The 19,582-nt window shown below is 38.9% G+C and overlaps 1 protein-coding gene across 3 annotated transcripts in view; it reads right to left on the bottom strand.

Moving 5' to 3' along the window:
- Positions 1-4,648: 4,648 nt before the first annotated feature.
- LOC128685418 (nuclear pore complex protein Nup93-like) overlaps positions 4,649-19,582 on the bottom strand; it is a 301,160-nt gene continuing 286,226 nt past the window's right edge. For all 3 annotated transcript variants that reach the window (XM_070082868.1, XM_070082870.1, XM_070082869.1), the window contains exons 16-18: positions 14,173-14,412; positions 13,026-13,244; positions 4,649-4,923 (exon numbers count right to left, since the gene is read on the bottom strand). In XM_070082868.1, the coding sequence (XP_069938969.1) occupies positions 4,813-4,923; positions 13,026-13,244; positions 14,173-14,412 (570 nt within the window). In that variant the 3' untranslated portion in view covers positions 4,649-4,812. The remainder of the gene's footprint in view (positions 4,924-13,025; positions 13,245-14,172; positions 14,413-19,582) is intronic.

Below are 19,582 nucleotides of genomic sequence, written 5' to 3'. Positions count from 1 at the left end.
AAAGAGACAAAAAGGGGGAATGGTACAGAGGGGACAGATGGGCAGCAAAATGGGACATACCAAACCAGGCATCAGCCCATCAGGGTCAAATGAACAATCAAATGCAAAGTCAGTACTGGAGAAACCAGGAGTATGTACACCAGGGGCCATACCACATAGTACATCACCAGTGGTACTAACGAAACACAAAGCAAAAAAAAAAAAGCCCAAATGGTAATTCCTGCTTCATCTTTGCAAATATTCAGGGTCTGAAATCAAATAAAAATGACAAAGTTAGTAATGTCAGTGGGCTCCTATCAGAAGTGAATGCCACATTTGGTGCATTTACAGAACCACATAGAATGGATGTTTTGGATGGAGAGAGAAAGATAGAAAACTATAGATGTGATAGAATTAATAGGTCACAGGGAGGAGTAGGATTCTATGTAAAAGATACTTTCTGTTGCACAGAAGTGCTGAACTCTACAAATGATATAGTAGAAATCCTCGGCATACAAGTTGAAAATAGGAATTTGGTAATTATCCTAGTATACAAACCACCAACAGCAACTGCTGAGGAATTCACAGATCAGTTAAGGAAGATAGACAGTTATCTGGATATGTTAGAAAATCCCACACCAAATATTTTACTCCCTGGAGATTTTAATCTCCCTCATGTAAAATGGAAGATGGTAGAACACAATGTTATACCAGAAATATCTCCGAGAAGCACCTTGGCTCAACAGGCACATACCAGGGAACTAATGAGGCTTTGTGAAATGTACTCATTAATTATTTTTATTTTTTTTATTAGCACACTGGCCGATTCCCACCAAGGCAGGGTGGCCCGAAAAAGAAAAACTTTCACCATCATTCACTCCATCACTGTCTTGCCAGAAGGGTGCTTTACACTACAGTTCTTAAACTGCAACATTGACACCCCTTCCTTCAGAGTGCAGGCACTGTACTTCCCATCTCCAGGACTCAAGTCCAGCCTGCTGGTTTCCCTGAATCCCTTCATAAATGTTACTTTGCTCACACTCCAACAGCACGTCAAGTATTAAAAACCATTTGTCTCCATTCACTCCTATCAAACACGCTCACGCACGCCCGCTGGAAGTCCAAACCCCTCGCACACAAAACCTCCTTTACCCCATCCCTCCAACCTTTCCTAGGCCGACCCCTACCCCACCTTCCTTCCACTACAGACTGATACACTCTTGAAGTCATTCTGTTTTCCTCCATTCTTTCTACATGTCCAAACCACCTCAACAACCCTTCCTCAGCCCTCTGGACAACAGTTTTAGCAATCCCGCACCTCCTCCTAACTTCCAAACTACGAATTCTCTGCATTATATTCACACCACACATTGCCCTCAGACATGACAGCTCCACTGTCTCCAGCCTTCTCCTCGCTGCAACATTCATCACCCATGCTTCACACCCATATAAGAGTGTTGGTAAAACTATACTCTCATACATTCCCCTCTTTGCCTCCAAGGACAAAGTTCTTTGTCTCCACAGACTCCTAAGTGCACCACTCACCCTTTCCCCCTCATCAATTCTATGATTCACCTCATCTTTCATAGACCCATCCACTGACACGTCCACTCCCAAATATCTGAATACATTCACCTCCTCCATACTCTCTCCCTCCAATCTGATATCCAATCTTTTATCACCTAATCTTGTTATCCTCATAACCTTACTCTTTCCTGTATTCACTTTTAATTTTCTTCTTTTACATACCCTACCAAATTCATCCACCAACCTCTGCAACTTCTCTTCAGAATCTCCCAAGAGCACAGTGTCATCAGCAAAGAGCAACTGTAACAACTCCCACTTTGTGTGAATCAACAGATAATTGATCCCACTAGAAATGAAAATACCATGGATTAGATATTCACAAACAACGAGGAACCAATCAGAGACATAACAGTTACACAAACGATATACTGTGATCACATCATACAAGTACATACAAGTATTAACTCAGGGTTAGGGAACTGCATCACTAATGTTTGAGACGGGATGTTCAGTAAGTTTAATTTTAAGAACCGTAGAACTGACTGGGAAAAAATAAACGAAGAGCTATGAGATATATCCTGGGAATCAGACATGAGCACCCTAAATCCCCACCAGTGCCTAGAGAAGCTGAATACAGAAGCATACAAGGTATGTATGAAGTATGTACCACTGAGGAAACCCAGAAGATGATCAGATATAGAGAGAGAGCATAGGAGATGGTACAGAATATGCTGCAACAGAGGAAAGATAGTCATAGCAGAGAGATCAGTGAATTAGAGCAAAAACTTAGGATGTCATACCTAACAGAAGTACAAAGGGAACAAAAGGCCATATAGGATATTGCAAGAAACCCCAAATATTTCTATTCCTATGCAAAATCCAAGCTAAGAACTAAGAAATAGCTATGAGTTTGGTCGACTGGAACAATGGAATTAGCCAAAAATAGGGCTCACAGTGGGTGAAATCGCCAATTCGTAAATATCGCCGAGATCGCTAACTTCGCGAGAGCATAATTCTGTAAGTCTTCCATCAAATTTTGTTCTTTTGGTGTCATTACCATGGGGAAAAGATTCTCTATAATTTCATTTTTTTTTTTTTTTTTTCAAAAATTTTTTGACACCAGGAGACACCTCAGGATTTGGGGTTTCGACAGTCAAGGGGTTAATATTACCTCACTGGCATCAAATGACCTTACCTGGAGTTTACCTGGAGAGAGTTCCGGGGGTCAACGCCCCCGCGGCCCGGTCTGTGACCAGGCCTCCTGGTGGATCAGAGCCTGATCAACCAGGCTGTTGCTGCTGGCTGCACACAAACCAACGTACGAGCCACAGCCCGGCTGATCAGGAACTGACTTTAGGTGCTTGTCCAGTGCCAGCTTGAAGACTGCCAGGGGTCTGTTGGTAATCCCCCTTATGTGTGCTGGGAGGCAGTTGAACAGTCTCGGGCCCCTGACACTTATTGTATGGTCTCTTAACGTGCTAGTGACACCCCTGCTTTTCATTGGGGGGATGGTGCATCGTCTGCCAAGTCTTTTGCTTTCGCAGTGAGTGATTTTCGTGTGCAAGTTCGGTACTAGTCCCTCTAGGATTTTCCAGGTGTATATAATCATGTATCTCTCCCTCCTGCGTTCCAGGGAATACAGGTTTAGGAACCTCAAGCGCTCCCAGTAATTGAGGTGTTTTATCTCCGTTATGTGCGCCGTGAAAGTTCTCTGTACATTTTCTAGGTCGGCAATTTCACCTGCCTTGAAAGGTGCTGTTAGTGTGCAGCAATACTCCAGCCTAGATAGAACAAGTGACCTGAAGAGTGTCATCATGGGCTTGGCCTTACAGTAAAGGTGATGTACGATTTTTTTTTGACAAAGTCTTTCCAAGTTTTGCCACTTACATTCATGGAATCTGTGTAATAACATTCAAGGAAATGCATCCATTAACCCTTTGGTGGTTTCGGACGTACTAGTACGTCTTACGACCCAGGGTTTTTGACGTACTAGTACGCCTAAATTCTAGCGCCCTCAAATCTAGTGAGAGAAAGGTGGTAGGCCTACATATGAAAGAATGGGTCTATGTGGTCAGTGTGTGCAGTATAAAAAAAAAATTCTGCAGCACACAGTGCGTAATGAGAAAAAAAAAACTTTGACCGTGTTTTGGATTAAAACAGCGACTTTGCACTGTATTTTCGTATGGTATTTATTGTTGTATTCTAGTTTTCTTGGTCTCACTTTATAGAATGGAAAACAGATACAGAAATTGAGATGATTTTGACTGGTTTTACAATGAAAAGTATGTTGAAATTGAGCTCAAAGTAGCAGAAATGTTCGATTTTTACCAAAGTTCAAAAGTAAACAAATTATGCCAAGCATCCAATACACATCAACTGGTGAGTCTAATATTCTTTCACAAGTGCACTGATATTATTTATACCATTTCTACAATAATGCAGTAGTCTGCATAACAGTAAATCTTATTTTTTTTGTAAGAATAAAACTTCAAAGTGGAAAGCCAAAGAAATATTAGAGGGGCCTGGGGATGTGACTAACGAACAGAAAACTTATTTTAGTGCCAAGAAGTCTTTCTTGTTTATTCTGGACCCTATTCGGAAATTGGCATGTTTTGAAATTTGTGTGAAATTGGCAAAATTGCTAAATTCTGACCACTTTATTGGATAGTAGAAATTGGTAAATAGCTGGTTTCTTGTACTCATTCGATAGAAAAAATGGAGTTCTAGCTAAATAGTTATGATTTTTGTCGACTAGTACACTGGAATTGGCCGAAAATAGAACTCAAAGTGGGCAAAATCGCTGATGCGTAAACGTCGTCGAGACCGCTAACTTCGCGAGAGCACAATTCCGTAAGCTTTCCATCAAATTTCATACTTTTGGTGTCATTATGACCGGGAAAAGATTCTCTATCTTTTCATAAGAAAAAATAATTTTTTTTTTTTTTAAATTTGGCCGACCCTGAGAACAAGTCTCTGAGAGGACCTGTCGACCCCCAAAGGGTTAAAAGCAAAGCATCTGTACAAATTTATCTCACACAACCTCAGATCTGACCTCTGCTAAGGTGAATACAAATAGACATAGCTGCAGTACATGCATTACTCATAAATATTAGAACCAAGTATAGGGAATCTAAACACATAATCAGTTAAAGAAACTTTCCATTTATTAAGTCAATCCTAGACTATACACAGCAAGGACCTAGTACATAGTCAAGTACACAAGTCAATTCACCACAAAAGCTTAAAATTTTATATATCTCACCAAAAGTATATAAAATAAAAATATTAATTGATGGGCAATGCCTACTAGTTAATGAGAGCCTCCAGCTGTACAAGGCGGGCATTTATCTCAGAATGCAGTCTCATGGGTATCATACCGGCAAAAGTGACAATGGCTCGTGCTTGTTCTTGTAGGTGCTGTCAGGAAGAAATACAATCAATTACTTTACAGGCATATTATAAGGATTCCTTACCATAAAAAAAAATTAAATAGTAATTAATGGGAAATTTTACTTTTCCTACACTCTTTATATTCCTGTTTAAATTTCTTATTTTTATTCATGCATTAGTAAAACAAATGGAAAATTTTCAATATACGTACATCATATTTCAATGCACGAGAAGAAGAGCTATGCTTCTTATATCTCATTTTCAGTGTTAGGACTTTCATATAGTAATTTTTTAATTTCCAATGATTGTAGCCCTTATATCTTCTGTATATCATTCCATTGTTATACCACATTGAACAAACTTTTTTTAGTATCTTTCAGGCATTATTTTTGTCAATTTACAACTATGGCCTTTGGGTCTTCCTCTTGATAGTGCTAAGACTTTTTTATTTGTATTCTCTTATACCCTTAAATGTTAATTAATGAATGTGTTGTTGGAATTTGAACAAGGCAACTATTATGAAGGGATTCAGAGAAACTGGTTAATCAGTCCTGGACTTGGGGAATCATGGAGGGGGGGTGAGATGTTAGTCATTGTAATCTGTATTATGATGTCAGTATACCTCTGAAAATACAGAAATTGAATGAATGATAGTGAATGTTCACCCTGGTTCACTCTGCCTTGGCTAGAGATGGTTATTAACATAAAAAAAAAAGTTAATGTAGAAGCTGAATGTGCTGGCACTAAGCAAAATAAAATTAAAAGGCATGGGAGAGTTTCAGTGGGGAATAGGAAATGAGATTAAATTTAGTGTGTGTGATAGAACTAGAGCTAAAGAAAGAGTAGCATTAATAATTAACCCTTTGACTGTTTCTGTCATATATATACATGTACTTCTTATGAGCCAGTGTTTTTGACATCATAATACTCCAAAATTCTAGTGACTTCAAATCAAGCGGGAGAAAGCTGGAAGGCCCACATGCGAGAGATTGGGTCTGTGTGGTCAGTGTGCTTAGTATAAAAAAAAATCCGGCAGCACGCTGTGCTTTAGAAAAAAACTACGACCGTGTTTTTGGATTAAAACGCCAACTTTGAGGTGTATTTTCACATAGTATTTATGGCTGTATTCTCATTTTCTTGGTCTCATTTGATAGAATGGAAGACACATTACAGAAATAGAGATGATTTTGATTGGTTTCACGATGAAAAGGACCTTGACATTGAGCTCAAAGTAGTGAAAATGTTCGATTTTTGCTGATGTTCAAGGGTAAACAAATGACGTCACCGTCCAATATGTGTCCAACTGGTCAGTCTAATACACAGTCACGAATGGGTTGACATTATTTATACAATTATTACAATAACTGTATAAATAATTGTAGTCTGCATAACAGTAAATCTTCTATTTTTTGTGTGAATAAAAATTCAAAATAGAAAGCAAGAGCAATATAAGAGGGGCCTGGAGACATGAATAATGAACAGAGAAAATGTTATTTTAGTGCCAGGAATGTCTGCATTGTTTATTCTGGACCCTATTTTGAAATTGGTATTTTTTTAATTTGTGTAAAATTGGCCAAATTGCCAATTTCTGACCACTTTATTGGGTAGTTGAAATCGGTAAATGGGCAGTTTCTTGTACTCAGTCAACAGAACAAATGGAGTTCTAAAGAAATAGCTGAGTTTGGTCAACTGGAACAATGGAACTGGCCGAAAATAGGGCTCAAAGTGGGCGAAATCGCCGACGCATATACATTGCTGAGATTGCTAACTTCGCGAGAGCTTAATTCTACAAGTTTTCCATCAAATTTCATTCTTTTGGTGTCATTACCATCAGGAAAAGATTTCTCTATCATTTCATAAGAATTTTTTTTTTTTTTTTGCGACAGAAAGAGAGACTTTAGGATTTGGGGTTGTGACAGTTAAAGGGTTAAATGATCAACTGTGGAAAGAAAATAGGAGGTCCAAGATTTTAGAAAGTTTTTTTTTTTTTTTAGTAAAAGGAGGCCATAGACAAGGATGTGTGAGGTAACTGTTGTTAGTTAATGTTTTTACATTATTATTATTATTGTTATAATCAAAGAAAGCGTTAAACCGACAAGGGTCATACAGTGAATGTTTTTACAGAGAGGGTTGCTAAAGAAGTTAATGCTAGGGTGTTGGGAGAGATGTGGGATTAAAAGATAATGAATTAGATACAAAATAGGAGTTGTTCTTTGCTGATAATACAGCACTTTTGGGAAATTCTGAAGAGCAGTTACCAAGGTTGGAGGAGGAATTTGGTAGTCTGTAAAAGAATTAAATTAAAAGTGAACATCAAGGAGAGCAAGGCAATAAATAAAAAAATTTAAGCAACTGAAGACTGGATATTAGATTTGATGGAGCATGGAGGAAGTAAATGTGTTCAGATATTTGGAAATGGGTCAGCTGGCAGATGGGTCTATCAATGAAGAGGTACTATAAACCACATACTAAAACTGAAAAAAGTGGGTGGTGCAATGAGGCATCTGTGGACAAACAACTTTACTCATGGAGGCAAAAAGCATAATGTACCAGAGTGTAGTGGTACCAACACTGTTATGTGGTTGTGAAGCATGGATTTTAAACACTGCAGCAAGGAGGATGATGGAGGCAGTGAAAATGTATTTAAAGGTGATATGTAGTGTGAATGTTATGCAAATAACTCGGAGTGTGGGAATTGTGTATTGGATTAACAGTAATATAAGTCAGACAGCTGAGGAATTGAGGTAGTATGGGCAATTAAGATGGAGTAAAATTGGATGACTAGGAGGATGTATAAATCAGGGGTAGAGCAAAGGTGTAGGGGTTATCCCAGGAAGGGCTGGAAGGATAGGTTAAAGCAGATTTTAAGTGCTAGGGGCTTTGACATTCAAAAGGCTTGTGTGAGCATGCTAGATCAAGAGTGAGTGGATGGAGATAGTTTTTGTGACCTGACATGCTGTTGGAGTATGAGCAATGTAATGTTTATGAAGGGATTCTGGGAAATTGGTTAGCCAGATTTGAGTCCTGGAGGTTGGAGGACATTGCCTGCACTCTGAAGGAGTGGTGAGGATGTTGCAGTCGGAAGGTCATCTGAACTGTGATGCAGGCGTGCTTCTGGCAAGACAGTGATTGAATGAGTGATGGCAAATGTGTTTACTCTTTTTTTGGTTGCCAAGCTTGTATGGTGCTTGCCTGGTCAACCAGGCTGTTGCTGCTGGAAGCTTGATGGCCTACATATTCATCACAGCCTGGTTACCTTTGAAGAGTTTCACTACTGGTTGATCTGGTATTTGGAGATACTAGTCTAGTTTCCTCTTAAAAACCTCCACACTTGTCCTAGCAGTGTTTCTGATATCTTCTGGTAAGATGTGGAAAAGTCTGGGACCACAAATATTGACACAATATTCTCTTATTGTGCCTATAGTGCCCCTGCTTTTCACTGGGTTTATTTTACACTCTTCCATAGTTCTCACTCCAGTATGTTATGCAGTGTGCACGTTTGGAACTAGGTCTTCCAGTACTTTCCATGAAAATATATCTTCATTTATCTGTCTCTCTCCTCTGCTCCAGCAAGTACGTACATATTTAGGACTGAGGCATTTCCAGTAATTTAAATCCTTAACAGGCTTGATGAAGGCTGCAAATTATCTGTAGCTATTCCAGCTCTGATATCTTCCCTGCCCTAAATAGGGCTGCCCAGACTGAATAGTTTGAACAGGCCTTCATAGTTTGAGCTATTCAATTTTGGACAAACTTTTTCAATCACATTTACAAAAAAAAAAAAAAAAAAAAAAAAAAAATATTGAGAAGCTCCATAAGAGTGTACTGTAATGACCACTTCACCGTCCATACCATACTACGAGTTTGAGGTCATTGTTGGTGCCTCAGTACTACGTAGTACTATATGGTTGTATGTTTTGACATTTTAAACTATGCTCCTGGAGGCCCATGCAAGTAGCAATCCCTAAAACCTTAACTTTAATCCCCTATCAAAAACTTGTGCATGTTTGGCCTCATACACAACCATGTTACTTTCATGAAAGATCTCAGGCTACTGAGAGCAAGTAATTATCTTCACAGACCATCTTTTAAGAACATAAGAAAGAAGGAACACTGCAACAGGCCTACTGACCCACGCGGAGCAGGTCCATGTCCCCCCCCCCCCCCCCCCCCGGATTACACCAATGACCAACCCAGTCTGGTCATCCCCACTCAAGGATGGAGCACTGTACCAGACCCAGTAGCAAAGCTAGTCAGGTCCAACTCACACCCACCCACGCCCACTCATGTATTTATCTAACCTATTTTTAAAACTTACACGTCTTAGCTTCTATAACGGTACTCGGGAGTTTGTTCCACTCATCCACAACTCGATTACCAAACCAGTGCTTTCCTATATCCTTCGTGAATCTGAATTTTTCCAGCTTAAAACCACTGCTGTGAGTCCTGTCTAGGCCAGATATTTTTAGCACGCTATTTACATCCCCTTTATTTATTCCTGTTTTCCATTTATACACCTCAGTCATATCATCCCCTAATTCTACGCCTTTCTATAGAGTGCAGATTCAGGGCCCTCAGCCAATCCTCATAGGGAAGATTTTTGATACATGGGATCATCTTTGTCATCCTCCTCTGTACGTTTTCCAGTGCATTTATATCCATTCTGTAATACGGTGACCAGAACTGTGCAGCATAATCTAAATGAGGCCTAACCAAGGATATATAGAGTTGAAGAACAACCTGAAGATTTCTATTACTTATGCTTTTTGATATGAAGCCAAGGTTTCTGTTAGCTTTATTGCGAACGCTTATGCACTGCTGTCTTGGTTTCAAGATACTGCTAACCAGAACTCCTAAATCCTTTTCGCAATCCGTAATATTAGGTTCTACATTATTTAGTTTATATGTGGCATGGTTATTATCCTTTCCAATATTTAGAACCTTGCATTTGTTTATATTAAACTGCATCTGCCACTTCTTTGACCATTGTATCAGTCTATTCAAATCATCCTGGAGTGCTCTAATGTCCTCGTTAGAATGAACTGGATGGCCTATTTTGGTCTCATTAGTAAATTTGCTTATGTCGCTATTTATTCCCTCATCTATGTCGTTTATGTAAATTGTGAACAACAAGGGGCCCAACACTGACCCCTGTGGAACACCACTTGTGACGTGCCCCCATTCTGATTTCTCCCCATTTATGCAAACCCTCTGCTGCCCATTTGTCAACCATGCCTCTACCCAGGAAAAAATTTCTCCTCCTATTCCGTGTGCCTTAAGTTTTCTTAATAGCCTCCGATGTGGAACTCTATTGAAAGCCTTGCTGAAGTCGATATACACAAGATCATATTCAATACCATGATCTACCTCCTCAAATGCCTTGGTGAAAAAATTAGTAAATTCGTAAGACAGGAATGCCCCTTTGTAAAAACATGTTGAGATTCATTAATCAATTTATGCCTTTCAAGATGGCTACGAATTACCCGGGCAATTATTGATTCCATAAATTTTCCCACTATGAAGGTAAGGCTTATTGGCCTATAGTTCGAAGCTAAGGACTTGTTACCTGCCTTGTAAATAGGTATTACATTTGCCATTTTCCACTTATCCGGCACTATGCCAGTTTGTAGTGATATGTTGAAAAGATTAGCTAAAGGTTTGCTAAGTTACTCTTTACATTCCTTTAAAACTCTTGCAAACAATTCATCAGGGCCTGGGGATTTGTTAGGTTTTATTTTCTTTATTTGTCTGAGGACCACGTCACTAGTTACTCCAATCGTTCAAAGTTTATTATCGTCCTGTTCTACATAATTTATTATTTCTGGAATTTCGCTAGTATCTTCCTGAGTAAAAACTGAGAGGAAGTAAGTATTGAAAATTTCACGCATATCGTTATCACTGTCAATGATCTGACCCGAGTTACTCTTAAGTGGTCTACCTTGCCCCTAATCTTACTTCTGGATACCTGAAAGAACCCTTTTCGGTTAGTCTTCGAGTCCCTTGTGACCTTAGCCTCATAACCCTTTTAGCTTTCTTATTCTTTTTTATATTTCTCTCTTTAACTGAATATATTGATTTCTTAACTGCCCATCCCCTCTTTTGATACACCTATATATTCCTCTCTTTTGACCAATGAGATGTTTTAATCTATTGTTCATCCATTTGGGATCATTTTTGTTAGATCTGTTTTCCCTTCTCGGAACAAAAGTTGTCTGGGGAGCTAGAACTAGGCTCTGAAAACCGTCATATTGGCAACCAACACTACCAACCTGACCCATGTTCAGGTCATCCCAATTTAGCCCACCCAGGTAATTTCTCAGTGCCATGAAATCGGCCAAGCTGAAGTCTGGGACAGAGATTTGATTGCAGTTATCTGGGTAATTCCATGATATATTGAAACTAAGTAATTATTGAGGAATAAGTTTTCTGAGTACACCAGGAAAAGTGTATGATAGGGTTATTATTGAAAGAATTAGAGGTAAGACATAATGTAGGATTGCGGACGAGCAAGGAGGTTTTAGAGTGGGTAGGGGATGAGTACATCAAGTGTTTACATTGAAGCATATATGTGAACAGTATTTAGATAAAGGTAGGGAAGTTTTCATTGCATTTATGGATTTATAAAAGGCATATGATAGAGTGGATAGGGGAGCAATGTGGCAGATGTTGCAAATATATAGAATAGGTAGTAAGTTACTAAATGCTGTAAAGAGTTTTTATGAGGATAGTGAGGCTCAGGTTAGGGTGTGTAGAAGAGAGGGAGACTACTTCCCAGTAAAAGTAGGTCTTAGACAGGGATGTGTAATGTCACCATGGTTGTTTAATATATTTATAGATGAGGTTGTAAAAGAAGTAAATGCTAGGGTGTTGGGGAGAGTGGTAGGATTAAATTATGAGGAATGAAATACAAAATGGGAATTGACACAGTTACTTTTTGCTGATGATACTGTGCTTATATAAGGGAGATTCTAAAGAAAAGTTGCAAAGGTTAGTGGATGAGTTTAGGTGTGTGTGTGTAAAGGTAGAAAGTCAAAAGTGAACATAGAAAAGAGTAAGGTGATGAGGGTATCAACTGACTTAAGGAAAAATTGGATATCAAATTGGAGAGGAGTATGGAAGAAGTGAATGTTTTCAGATATTTGGGAGTTTATGTGTCAGCGGATGGATTTACGAAGGATGAGGTTAACCATAGAATTGTTAAAGAAAAAAAGGTGAGTGGTGCATTGAGGTATATGTGGAGACAAAAAATGTTATCTATGGAGGCACAGCAGAGAATGTATGAAAATATAGTGGTACCAACACTCTTATACGGGTGTTAAGCTTGGGTTGTAAATGCTGAAGCGAGGAGCCGGTTGAGACGTCCTGTCTAAGGGCAATGTGCAGTGTAAATATTATGCAGAGACTTCGGAGTGTGGTGTGGAAATTAGGAGGTGTGGAGTTAATAAAAGTATTAATCAGAGGGCTTAAGAGGGGTTGTTGAAGTGGTTTGGTCATTTGGAGAGAATGAATCAAAGTAGAATGACATGTAGGGGAAGGAAGTTGGGGTAGGGGTCATCCTCGAAAAGGTTGAAGGGAGGTGGTAAAGGAGATTTTGTAGGCGAGGGGCTTGGACTTCCAGTAGGCGTGCGTGAGCGTGTTAGATAGGAATGAATGGAGACGAATAGTATTTGGGACCTGACGATCTGTTGGAGTGTGAGCAGGGTAATATTTAGTGAAGGGATTCAGGGAAACCAGTTATTTTTTTATAATCGGACTTGAGTACTGGAAATGGGAGTACAATGCCTGCACTTTAAAGGAGGGGTTTGGGATATTGGCAGTTTGGAGGGATGTGTTATATATCTTTATATGTATATGCTTCTAAACTGTTGTATTCTGGGCACCTCTGCAAAAACAGTAATTATGTATGAGTGAGGTGAAAGTGTTGTATGATGATGAAATTTTTTTTGGGGGGGGATTTTCTTTCTTTTCGGGTCACCCTGCCCCTGGTAGGAGATGGCCAACTTGTTGGAAAAAAAAAATTATGTATATATTTTTATTAACACATCGGCCGATTCCCACCAAAGCAGGGTGGCCCAAAAAAGAAAAACTTTCATCATCATTCACTCCATCTCTCTCTCTCTCTCTCTTACTTTGGTGGCTGGAGAAGTTACTGTAGTAGATGTATTAAAAGAAGTTTGAGGACTCTGTGGCTGGGCAGGCATACGATACAATCGATGTGTTGTAGTCATGGCTGCTAAAAGAACATGGGGGAGCACACTACGTATTTCACTTCCCTGAGCTGTTACTCCTGCAACGCGAGTTTCCACTTCATCTCGTCTCAAAGCAATAATACGAAGCTTTTTCAGAACCTAAGAAAAATATTTCAGTCAGTTTATACTGTAAACATGGAAGTTAATTTAAATAACATATCCTAGATAAGAAATGTGTGTTTAAAGACTGCTGAAAAAGAAACACTATGCCACAATGATCGTTTCCTGATTTACAAATCAAAGTAGCATTCCCATATTTAAATGACTGAAGTTACACTACAAAATATATTCCCCATACAAGAATTTAATAGTAGTAGGTTGGTAGATAGCAACCACCCATGAAAATACTACTGTCTTGCTAAATGAGTTTAAGACAGAAACCTGTATTTGTTTTACATGATTGTAGGAATGCTGATGTCTTTTTCCTGTCTCATAAACACACTAGATAACAGGTATACCTTGCTACTTTTACTTACAATTAGGTCACACTACACATTTATGTATACAATTATATATACATACTCATCTGAGTTTTCTTTGGCTTTTCTTAATCCTTTGAGGGGTCCAAGCCACAGATCTGTCATGAGCTCATCTCACTCAGATAAGCTGTGAGAGGTAAATTTGGGGCTAGATATGAGAGAATGGATCTACATGGTAAGTGTGCACTATTTCAAACAAATCCTGCAGCACGCAGTACATACAGAGAAAAAATGCAACCGTGTTTTTGGATTAAAACCAACTTTTATGGTTGTATTTGCAACCATAGTGACATTGATTGGTTTTAGTACTGAAAATAGCATGAAACTGAGCTCAAAATAGCGTAAATGTTAAATTAAATTTTTGCTGATGTTCAAGAGTAAACAAATGAAGTCATGCGTCCAATACATGTCAACTGGTGGGTCTAATATATGTTCACAAATGCATTGACAATAGTTATACAATTATTACAATATTGCATAACAGTAAATCTTCTATTTTTTGGTGTAAAATACTTTTTTACATAAAATGAAGGAAATGCAGTACTCACCTCTAGAGCATCCATAAATCTTTCTTTATGATACAGATCAAAAAAAGTTGTCAGATCCAAGAGAAGATGCAATGTAGCAGCATTATTGGGATGAGTTTTGTGGCCATGCGTCTTGAAGCGGAGTGCTACAGCAGTTGCTAACTCAACAACACGTCCACGCTGACTACCACTACCACCTTCAGTCTGATGTACGACTTGACTCAGCAGCTGGTTCAGCAGTGACACCACTTTCTCATGATTCTGTTAACAAAAGCAAAGAAATCTAAAACAGCTTATCTATCATTACCTACCTCTTAGGATAATATCTATCATTGTATCTCCTCAATATCCAAGTTAACCTTAGAATATTTTCTGTGTGTAAATTTTAACATGATGCATCAATCTACCTTCAGCTTGTCATAACAATTTCTATCACCTTAAGTTTATAGTAGTTGGTGCTTCATTCTTCCTGCACTATTTTTAAACTTTTTTTTTTTCTCAACAAGTCAGCCATCTCCCACCGAGGCAGGGTGACCCATTCATTCATTCAACACTTTCATCTCACTCACGCAAAATCACTGTCTTTGCAGAGGCACTCAGATACGAGAGTTTAGAGGTCCCTCCAAACTATCAATATCCCAGACCCCTCCTTTAAAGTGCAGGCATTGTACTTCCCATTTCCAAGACTCAAGTCCGGCTAAATCTATAATAACTGGTTTCCCTGAATCCTTTCATTAAATATTACCCTGCTTACACTCCAACAGCTTGTCAAGTCCAAAAGACTATTCATCTTCATTTACTTCTATCTAACACGCTCACACATGCTTGCTGGAAGTCCAAGCCCCTCGCCCACAAAACCTACTTTACCCCCTCCCTCCAACCTTATCGAGAATGACTCCTCCCCCTCCTTCCTTCCCCTACAGATTTATACGTTCTCCAGGTCATTCTACTTTGATCCATTCTCTCTAAATGACCAAATCACCTCAACAACCCCTCTTCAGCCCTCTGACTAATACTTTTAGCAACTCCACACCTAATTTCCACACTCCGAATTCTATGCATAATATTTACACCACACATTGCCCTTAGACAGGACATCTCCACTGCCTCCACACTGCAGCATTTACAACCCAAGCTTCACACCCATATAAGAATGTTGGTACCACTATACTTTCATACATTCTCTTCTTTGCCTCCACAGATAACATTTTTTGTCTCCACAAATACCTCAATGCTCCACTCGCCTTTTTTCCTTCATCAATGCTATGGTTAACCTCATCCTTCATAACCCCATCTGCTGACAAGTCAACTCCCAAATATCTGAAAACATTCACTTCTTCCATACTCTCTCTAAATCATTCGATACCATCACCTTACTCTTATCTATGTTCACTTTCAATTTTCTACCTTTACACACCCTCCCAAATTTATCCACTAACCTTTGCAACTTTTCTTTAGAATCTCCCATAAGAACAGTATAATCAGCAAAAAGTAACTGTGTCAACTCCCATTTTGTACTTGATTCCCCATAATTTAATCCCACTCCTCTCCCCAACACCCTAGTATTTACTTCTTTCACAACCCCATCTATAAATATATTAAACAACCATGGTGATATTACACATCCCTGTCTAAGACCTACTTTTACTGGGAAGTACTCTCCTATGCACCTTAACCTGAGCCTCACTATCCTCATAAAATTTCTTCACAGCATTTAGTAACTTACTACCTATTTCATACACTTGCAACATTTGCCACATTGCTCCCCTATCCACTCTATCATATGCCTTTTCTAAATCCATAAATGCAATGAAAACTTCCCTACCTTTATCTAAATACTGTTCACATATATGCTTCAATGTAAACACTTGATCTACACATCTCCTACCCACTCTAAAGCCTCTTTGCTCATCTGCAATCCTACTCTCTGTCTTGCCTCTAATTCTTTCAATAATAACCCTACTATACACTTTACCTGGTATACTCAGTAAACTTCTTCCCCTATAACTTTTACAATCTCTTCTGTCCCCCTTCCCTTTATAAAAAGGAACTATGCATGCTCTCTGCTACTCCCAAGGTACCTTCCCCTCTTTCATACATTTATTAAACAAAAATACTAACCACTCCAATACAATATCCCCCCCCTGCTTTTAACAATTCTGTCATGATCCCATCGGTTCCTGCTGCTTTACCCCCTTTCATTCTACATAATGCCTCACGCACTTTCCCCACACTCACATCCTGCTCTTCTTCACTCCTAAAAGATGTTATACATCCCTGACCAGTAAATGAAATTACCGCCTCCCTTTCATCATCGACATTTAAAAGTTCCTCAAAATATTCTCGCCATCTATCCAATACCTCCACCTCCCCATCTACTAACTCCCCTATACTGACAAATCCATTCTTTCCCTAGGCTTTCTTAACTTGTTTATCTCACTCCAAAAATTTTTCTTATTTTCAGCAAAATTTCTTGCCAGTGCCTCTCCCACTCTTTCATCTACTCTCCTTTTGCACACTCTCACCACTCTCTTCACCTTTCTTTTACTCTCCATATACTCTGTCCTTCTTACAACACTTCTGCTTTGTAAAAACCTCTCATAAGCTACCTTTTTTCTCTCATCACACCCTTTACTTCATCATTCCACCAGTCACTCCTCTTTCCTCCTACACCCACCCTCCTATAGCCACAAACTTCTGCCCCACATTCTAATACTGCATTTTTAAAACTATTCCAACCCTCTTCAACCCTTCCCCCCCCACTACTCATACTTGCATTAGCCCACCTTTCTGCCAACAGTTGCTTATATCTCACCCTAACTTCATCCTCCCGTAGTTTATACACTTTTACCTCTCTCTTACTTGCTGTTGCCATTTTCCTTGTGTCCCATCTACCTATTACTTTAACTTTAGCTACAACTAAATAATGATCCGATATATCCATTGCCCGTCTATAAACATGTACATCCTGAAGTCTACCCATCAACCTTTTATCCACCAATACATAATCTAACAAACTACTTTCATTACGTGCTATATCATACTTTGCATACTTATTTATCCTCATTTTCATAAAATATGTATTACTTATTACCAAACCCCTTTCTATACATAGCTCAATTAAAGGCTTCCCATTTTTATTTCCCCCTGGCACCCCAAATTTACCTGCTACTCCCTCCACATCATTTTTACCCACTTTAGCATTGAGATCCCCAACCACAAGTACTCTCTCACTTGGTTCAAAACTCCCCACACACTCACTCAACCTTTCCCAAAATCCCTCTCTCCCCTCTACACTTCTCTCTTCTCCAGGTGCATAAACACTTACTATAACCCACTTTTCACATCCAACCGTTATTGTACTCCACATAATCCTTGAATTTATACATTTATATTCCCTCTTTTCCTGCCATAACTTATCCTTCAACATTATTGCTACTACTCCTTTAGCTCTAACTCTGTTTGAAACCCCTGACCTAATCCCATTTATTTCTCCCCACTGAAATTCTCCTATCCTCTTCAGCTTTGTTTCACTTAAAGCCAGGCCATCCAGCTTCTTTTCATTCATAACATCCACAGTCATCTTTATTATCATTCACACAACATCCACGCACATTCAAACATCCCACTTTGACGGTTTTCTTCTTTTTCTTTTTAGTAATTACAGGAAAAGGGGTTACTGGCCCATTGTTCCCGGCATTTTAGTTGACTTTTACAACATGCATGGCTTACGGAGGAAAGATTCTTATTCCACTTCTCCATGGATATGAAAGGAAAAGCAATAAGAATAAGAACTATTACGATAAAATCAAAGAAAATTCAGATGACTATGTATGCATAAACATGTACATGCATGTGTAGTGTGACCTTAGTTTAAGTAGCAAGATGTACCTGAAATCTTGCATGTTAATGAGACAGAAAAAAAAAACACCAGCAATCCTACCATCATGTAAAAGAAAATACAGGCTTCCTCTTTACACTCACTTGGTAGGATGGTAGTACCTCCCTGAGTGGTTGATGTCTACCAGCCTACTACCTACTATTAATTTTTTTAAATGTTTACAAAATTCTAGGTAGTAGGTTGGTAGACAGCAACCACCCAGGGAGGTACTACCATCCTGCCAAGCGAGTGTAAAACGAAAGCCTGTAATTGTTTTACATGATGGTAGGATTGCTGGTGTCCTATTTTCTGTCTCATAAACATGCAAGATTTTCAGGTAAGTCTTGCTACTTCTACTTACACTTAAGTCACACTACACATACATGTACAAACATTTATGATGAATGGTTTGAAAAACCGACAAGTTGAAGATTGAGACACTTATGCAGCATATGGGAATCTTTATTCAGGAAACGTTTCGCCACACAGTGCAATACAAAGAGGAAGGCGTAAGGAGAGGAGGAGTATGAGGTAATCAGTCCCTCAGCCTGGAGTCGATGTGTTCAGTCCATCAATCTACAATCTACAAGATTGATGGACTGAACACATCGACTCCAGGCTGAGGGACTGATTACCTCATACTCCTCCTCTCCTTACGCCTTCCTCTTTGTATTGCACTGTGTGGCGAAACGTTTCCTGAATAAAGATTCCCATATGCTGCATAAGTGTCTCAATCTTCAACAAACATTTATATACACACCCTCTGGGTTTTCTTCTATTTTCTTTCTAGTTCTTGTTCTTGTTTATTTCCTCTTATCTCCATGGGGAAGTGGAACAGAATTCTTCCTCCTTAAGCCATGCGTGTTGTAAGAGGCGACTAAAATGCCGGGAGCAAGGGGCTAGTAACCCCTTTTCCTGTATATATTACTAAATGTAAAAGGAGAAACTTTCGTTTTTCCTTTTGGGCCACCCCGCCTCGGTGGGATACGGCTGGTTTGTTGAAAGAAGAAGTTTACAAAATTGGTTTAAATTTCCATCACTGGATAAATTTAAATAATTGAAATTGCCTATGTCCCACTCACTTTGTAAACATTTGACTTTTGCAGGATCTTTATTAGGAAATTTTTCCCCAACCACTCAAAGAGTAATATGGATGAAGACAAATGCAACATCACCAAATTATGCCACTGTGGGTGTAGCTGATAACAAAAATACCATCCCCTGAATATTTTCCACATTAATATCATCATAGATGACTTAACTAACTTGTCTCCTGCCTATTTCTAAGTGACCCAAATACCTCTGCAAAAATTTCTTATTTCAACTCTACAAGATATTGCATCTCATCTTTATATATTAATTCTGATACATTCCCAATGAAAAAATCACACTAAACATCACACAGCACTTAGAGTAAAAATTCTTGGCTCATGATGAGTAAGCAGAAACAAGATCATTCACTGATCTGGTATTCCACTTCTTTTCTCCTCTTCCTATACTGACTTCCATTTCACAGAAAAATATGCCCAATCTGTGCTATCTTAATTATTT

This window comes from Cherax quadricarinatus, chromosome 8 (genome assembly GCF_038502225.1).
Source record: "Cherax quadricarinatus isolate ZL_2023a chromosome 8, ASM3850222v1, whole genome shotgun sequence".
NCBI classification, from domain to species: domain Eukaryota; kingdom Metazoa; phylum Arthropoda; class Malacostraca; order Decapoda; family Parastacidae; genus Cherax; species Cherax quadricarinatus.
Note: the sequence above shows the minus strand (reverse complement) of the source record. Positions and strands in the feature narration are given on the sequence as shown.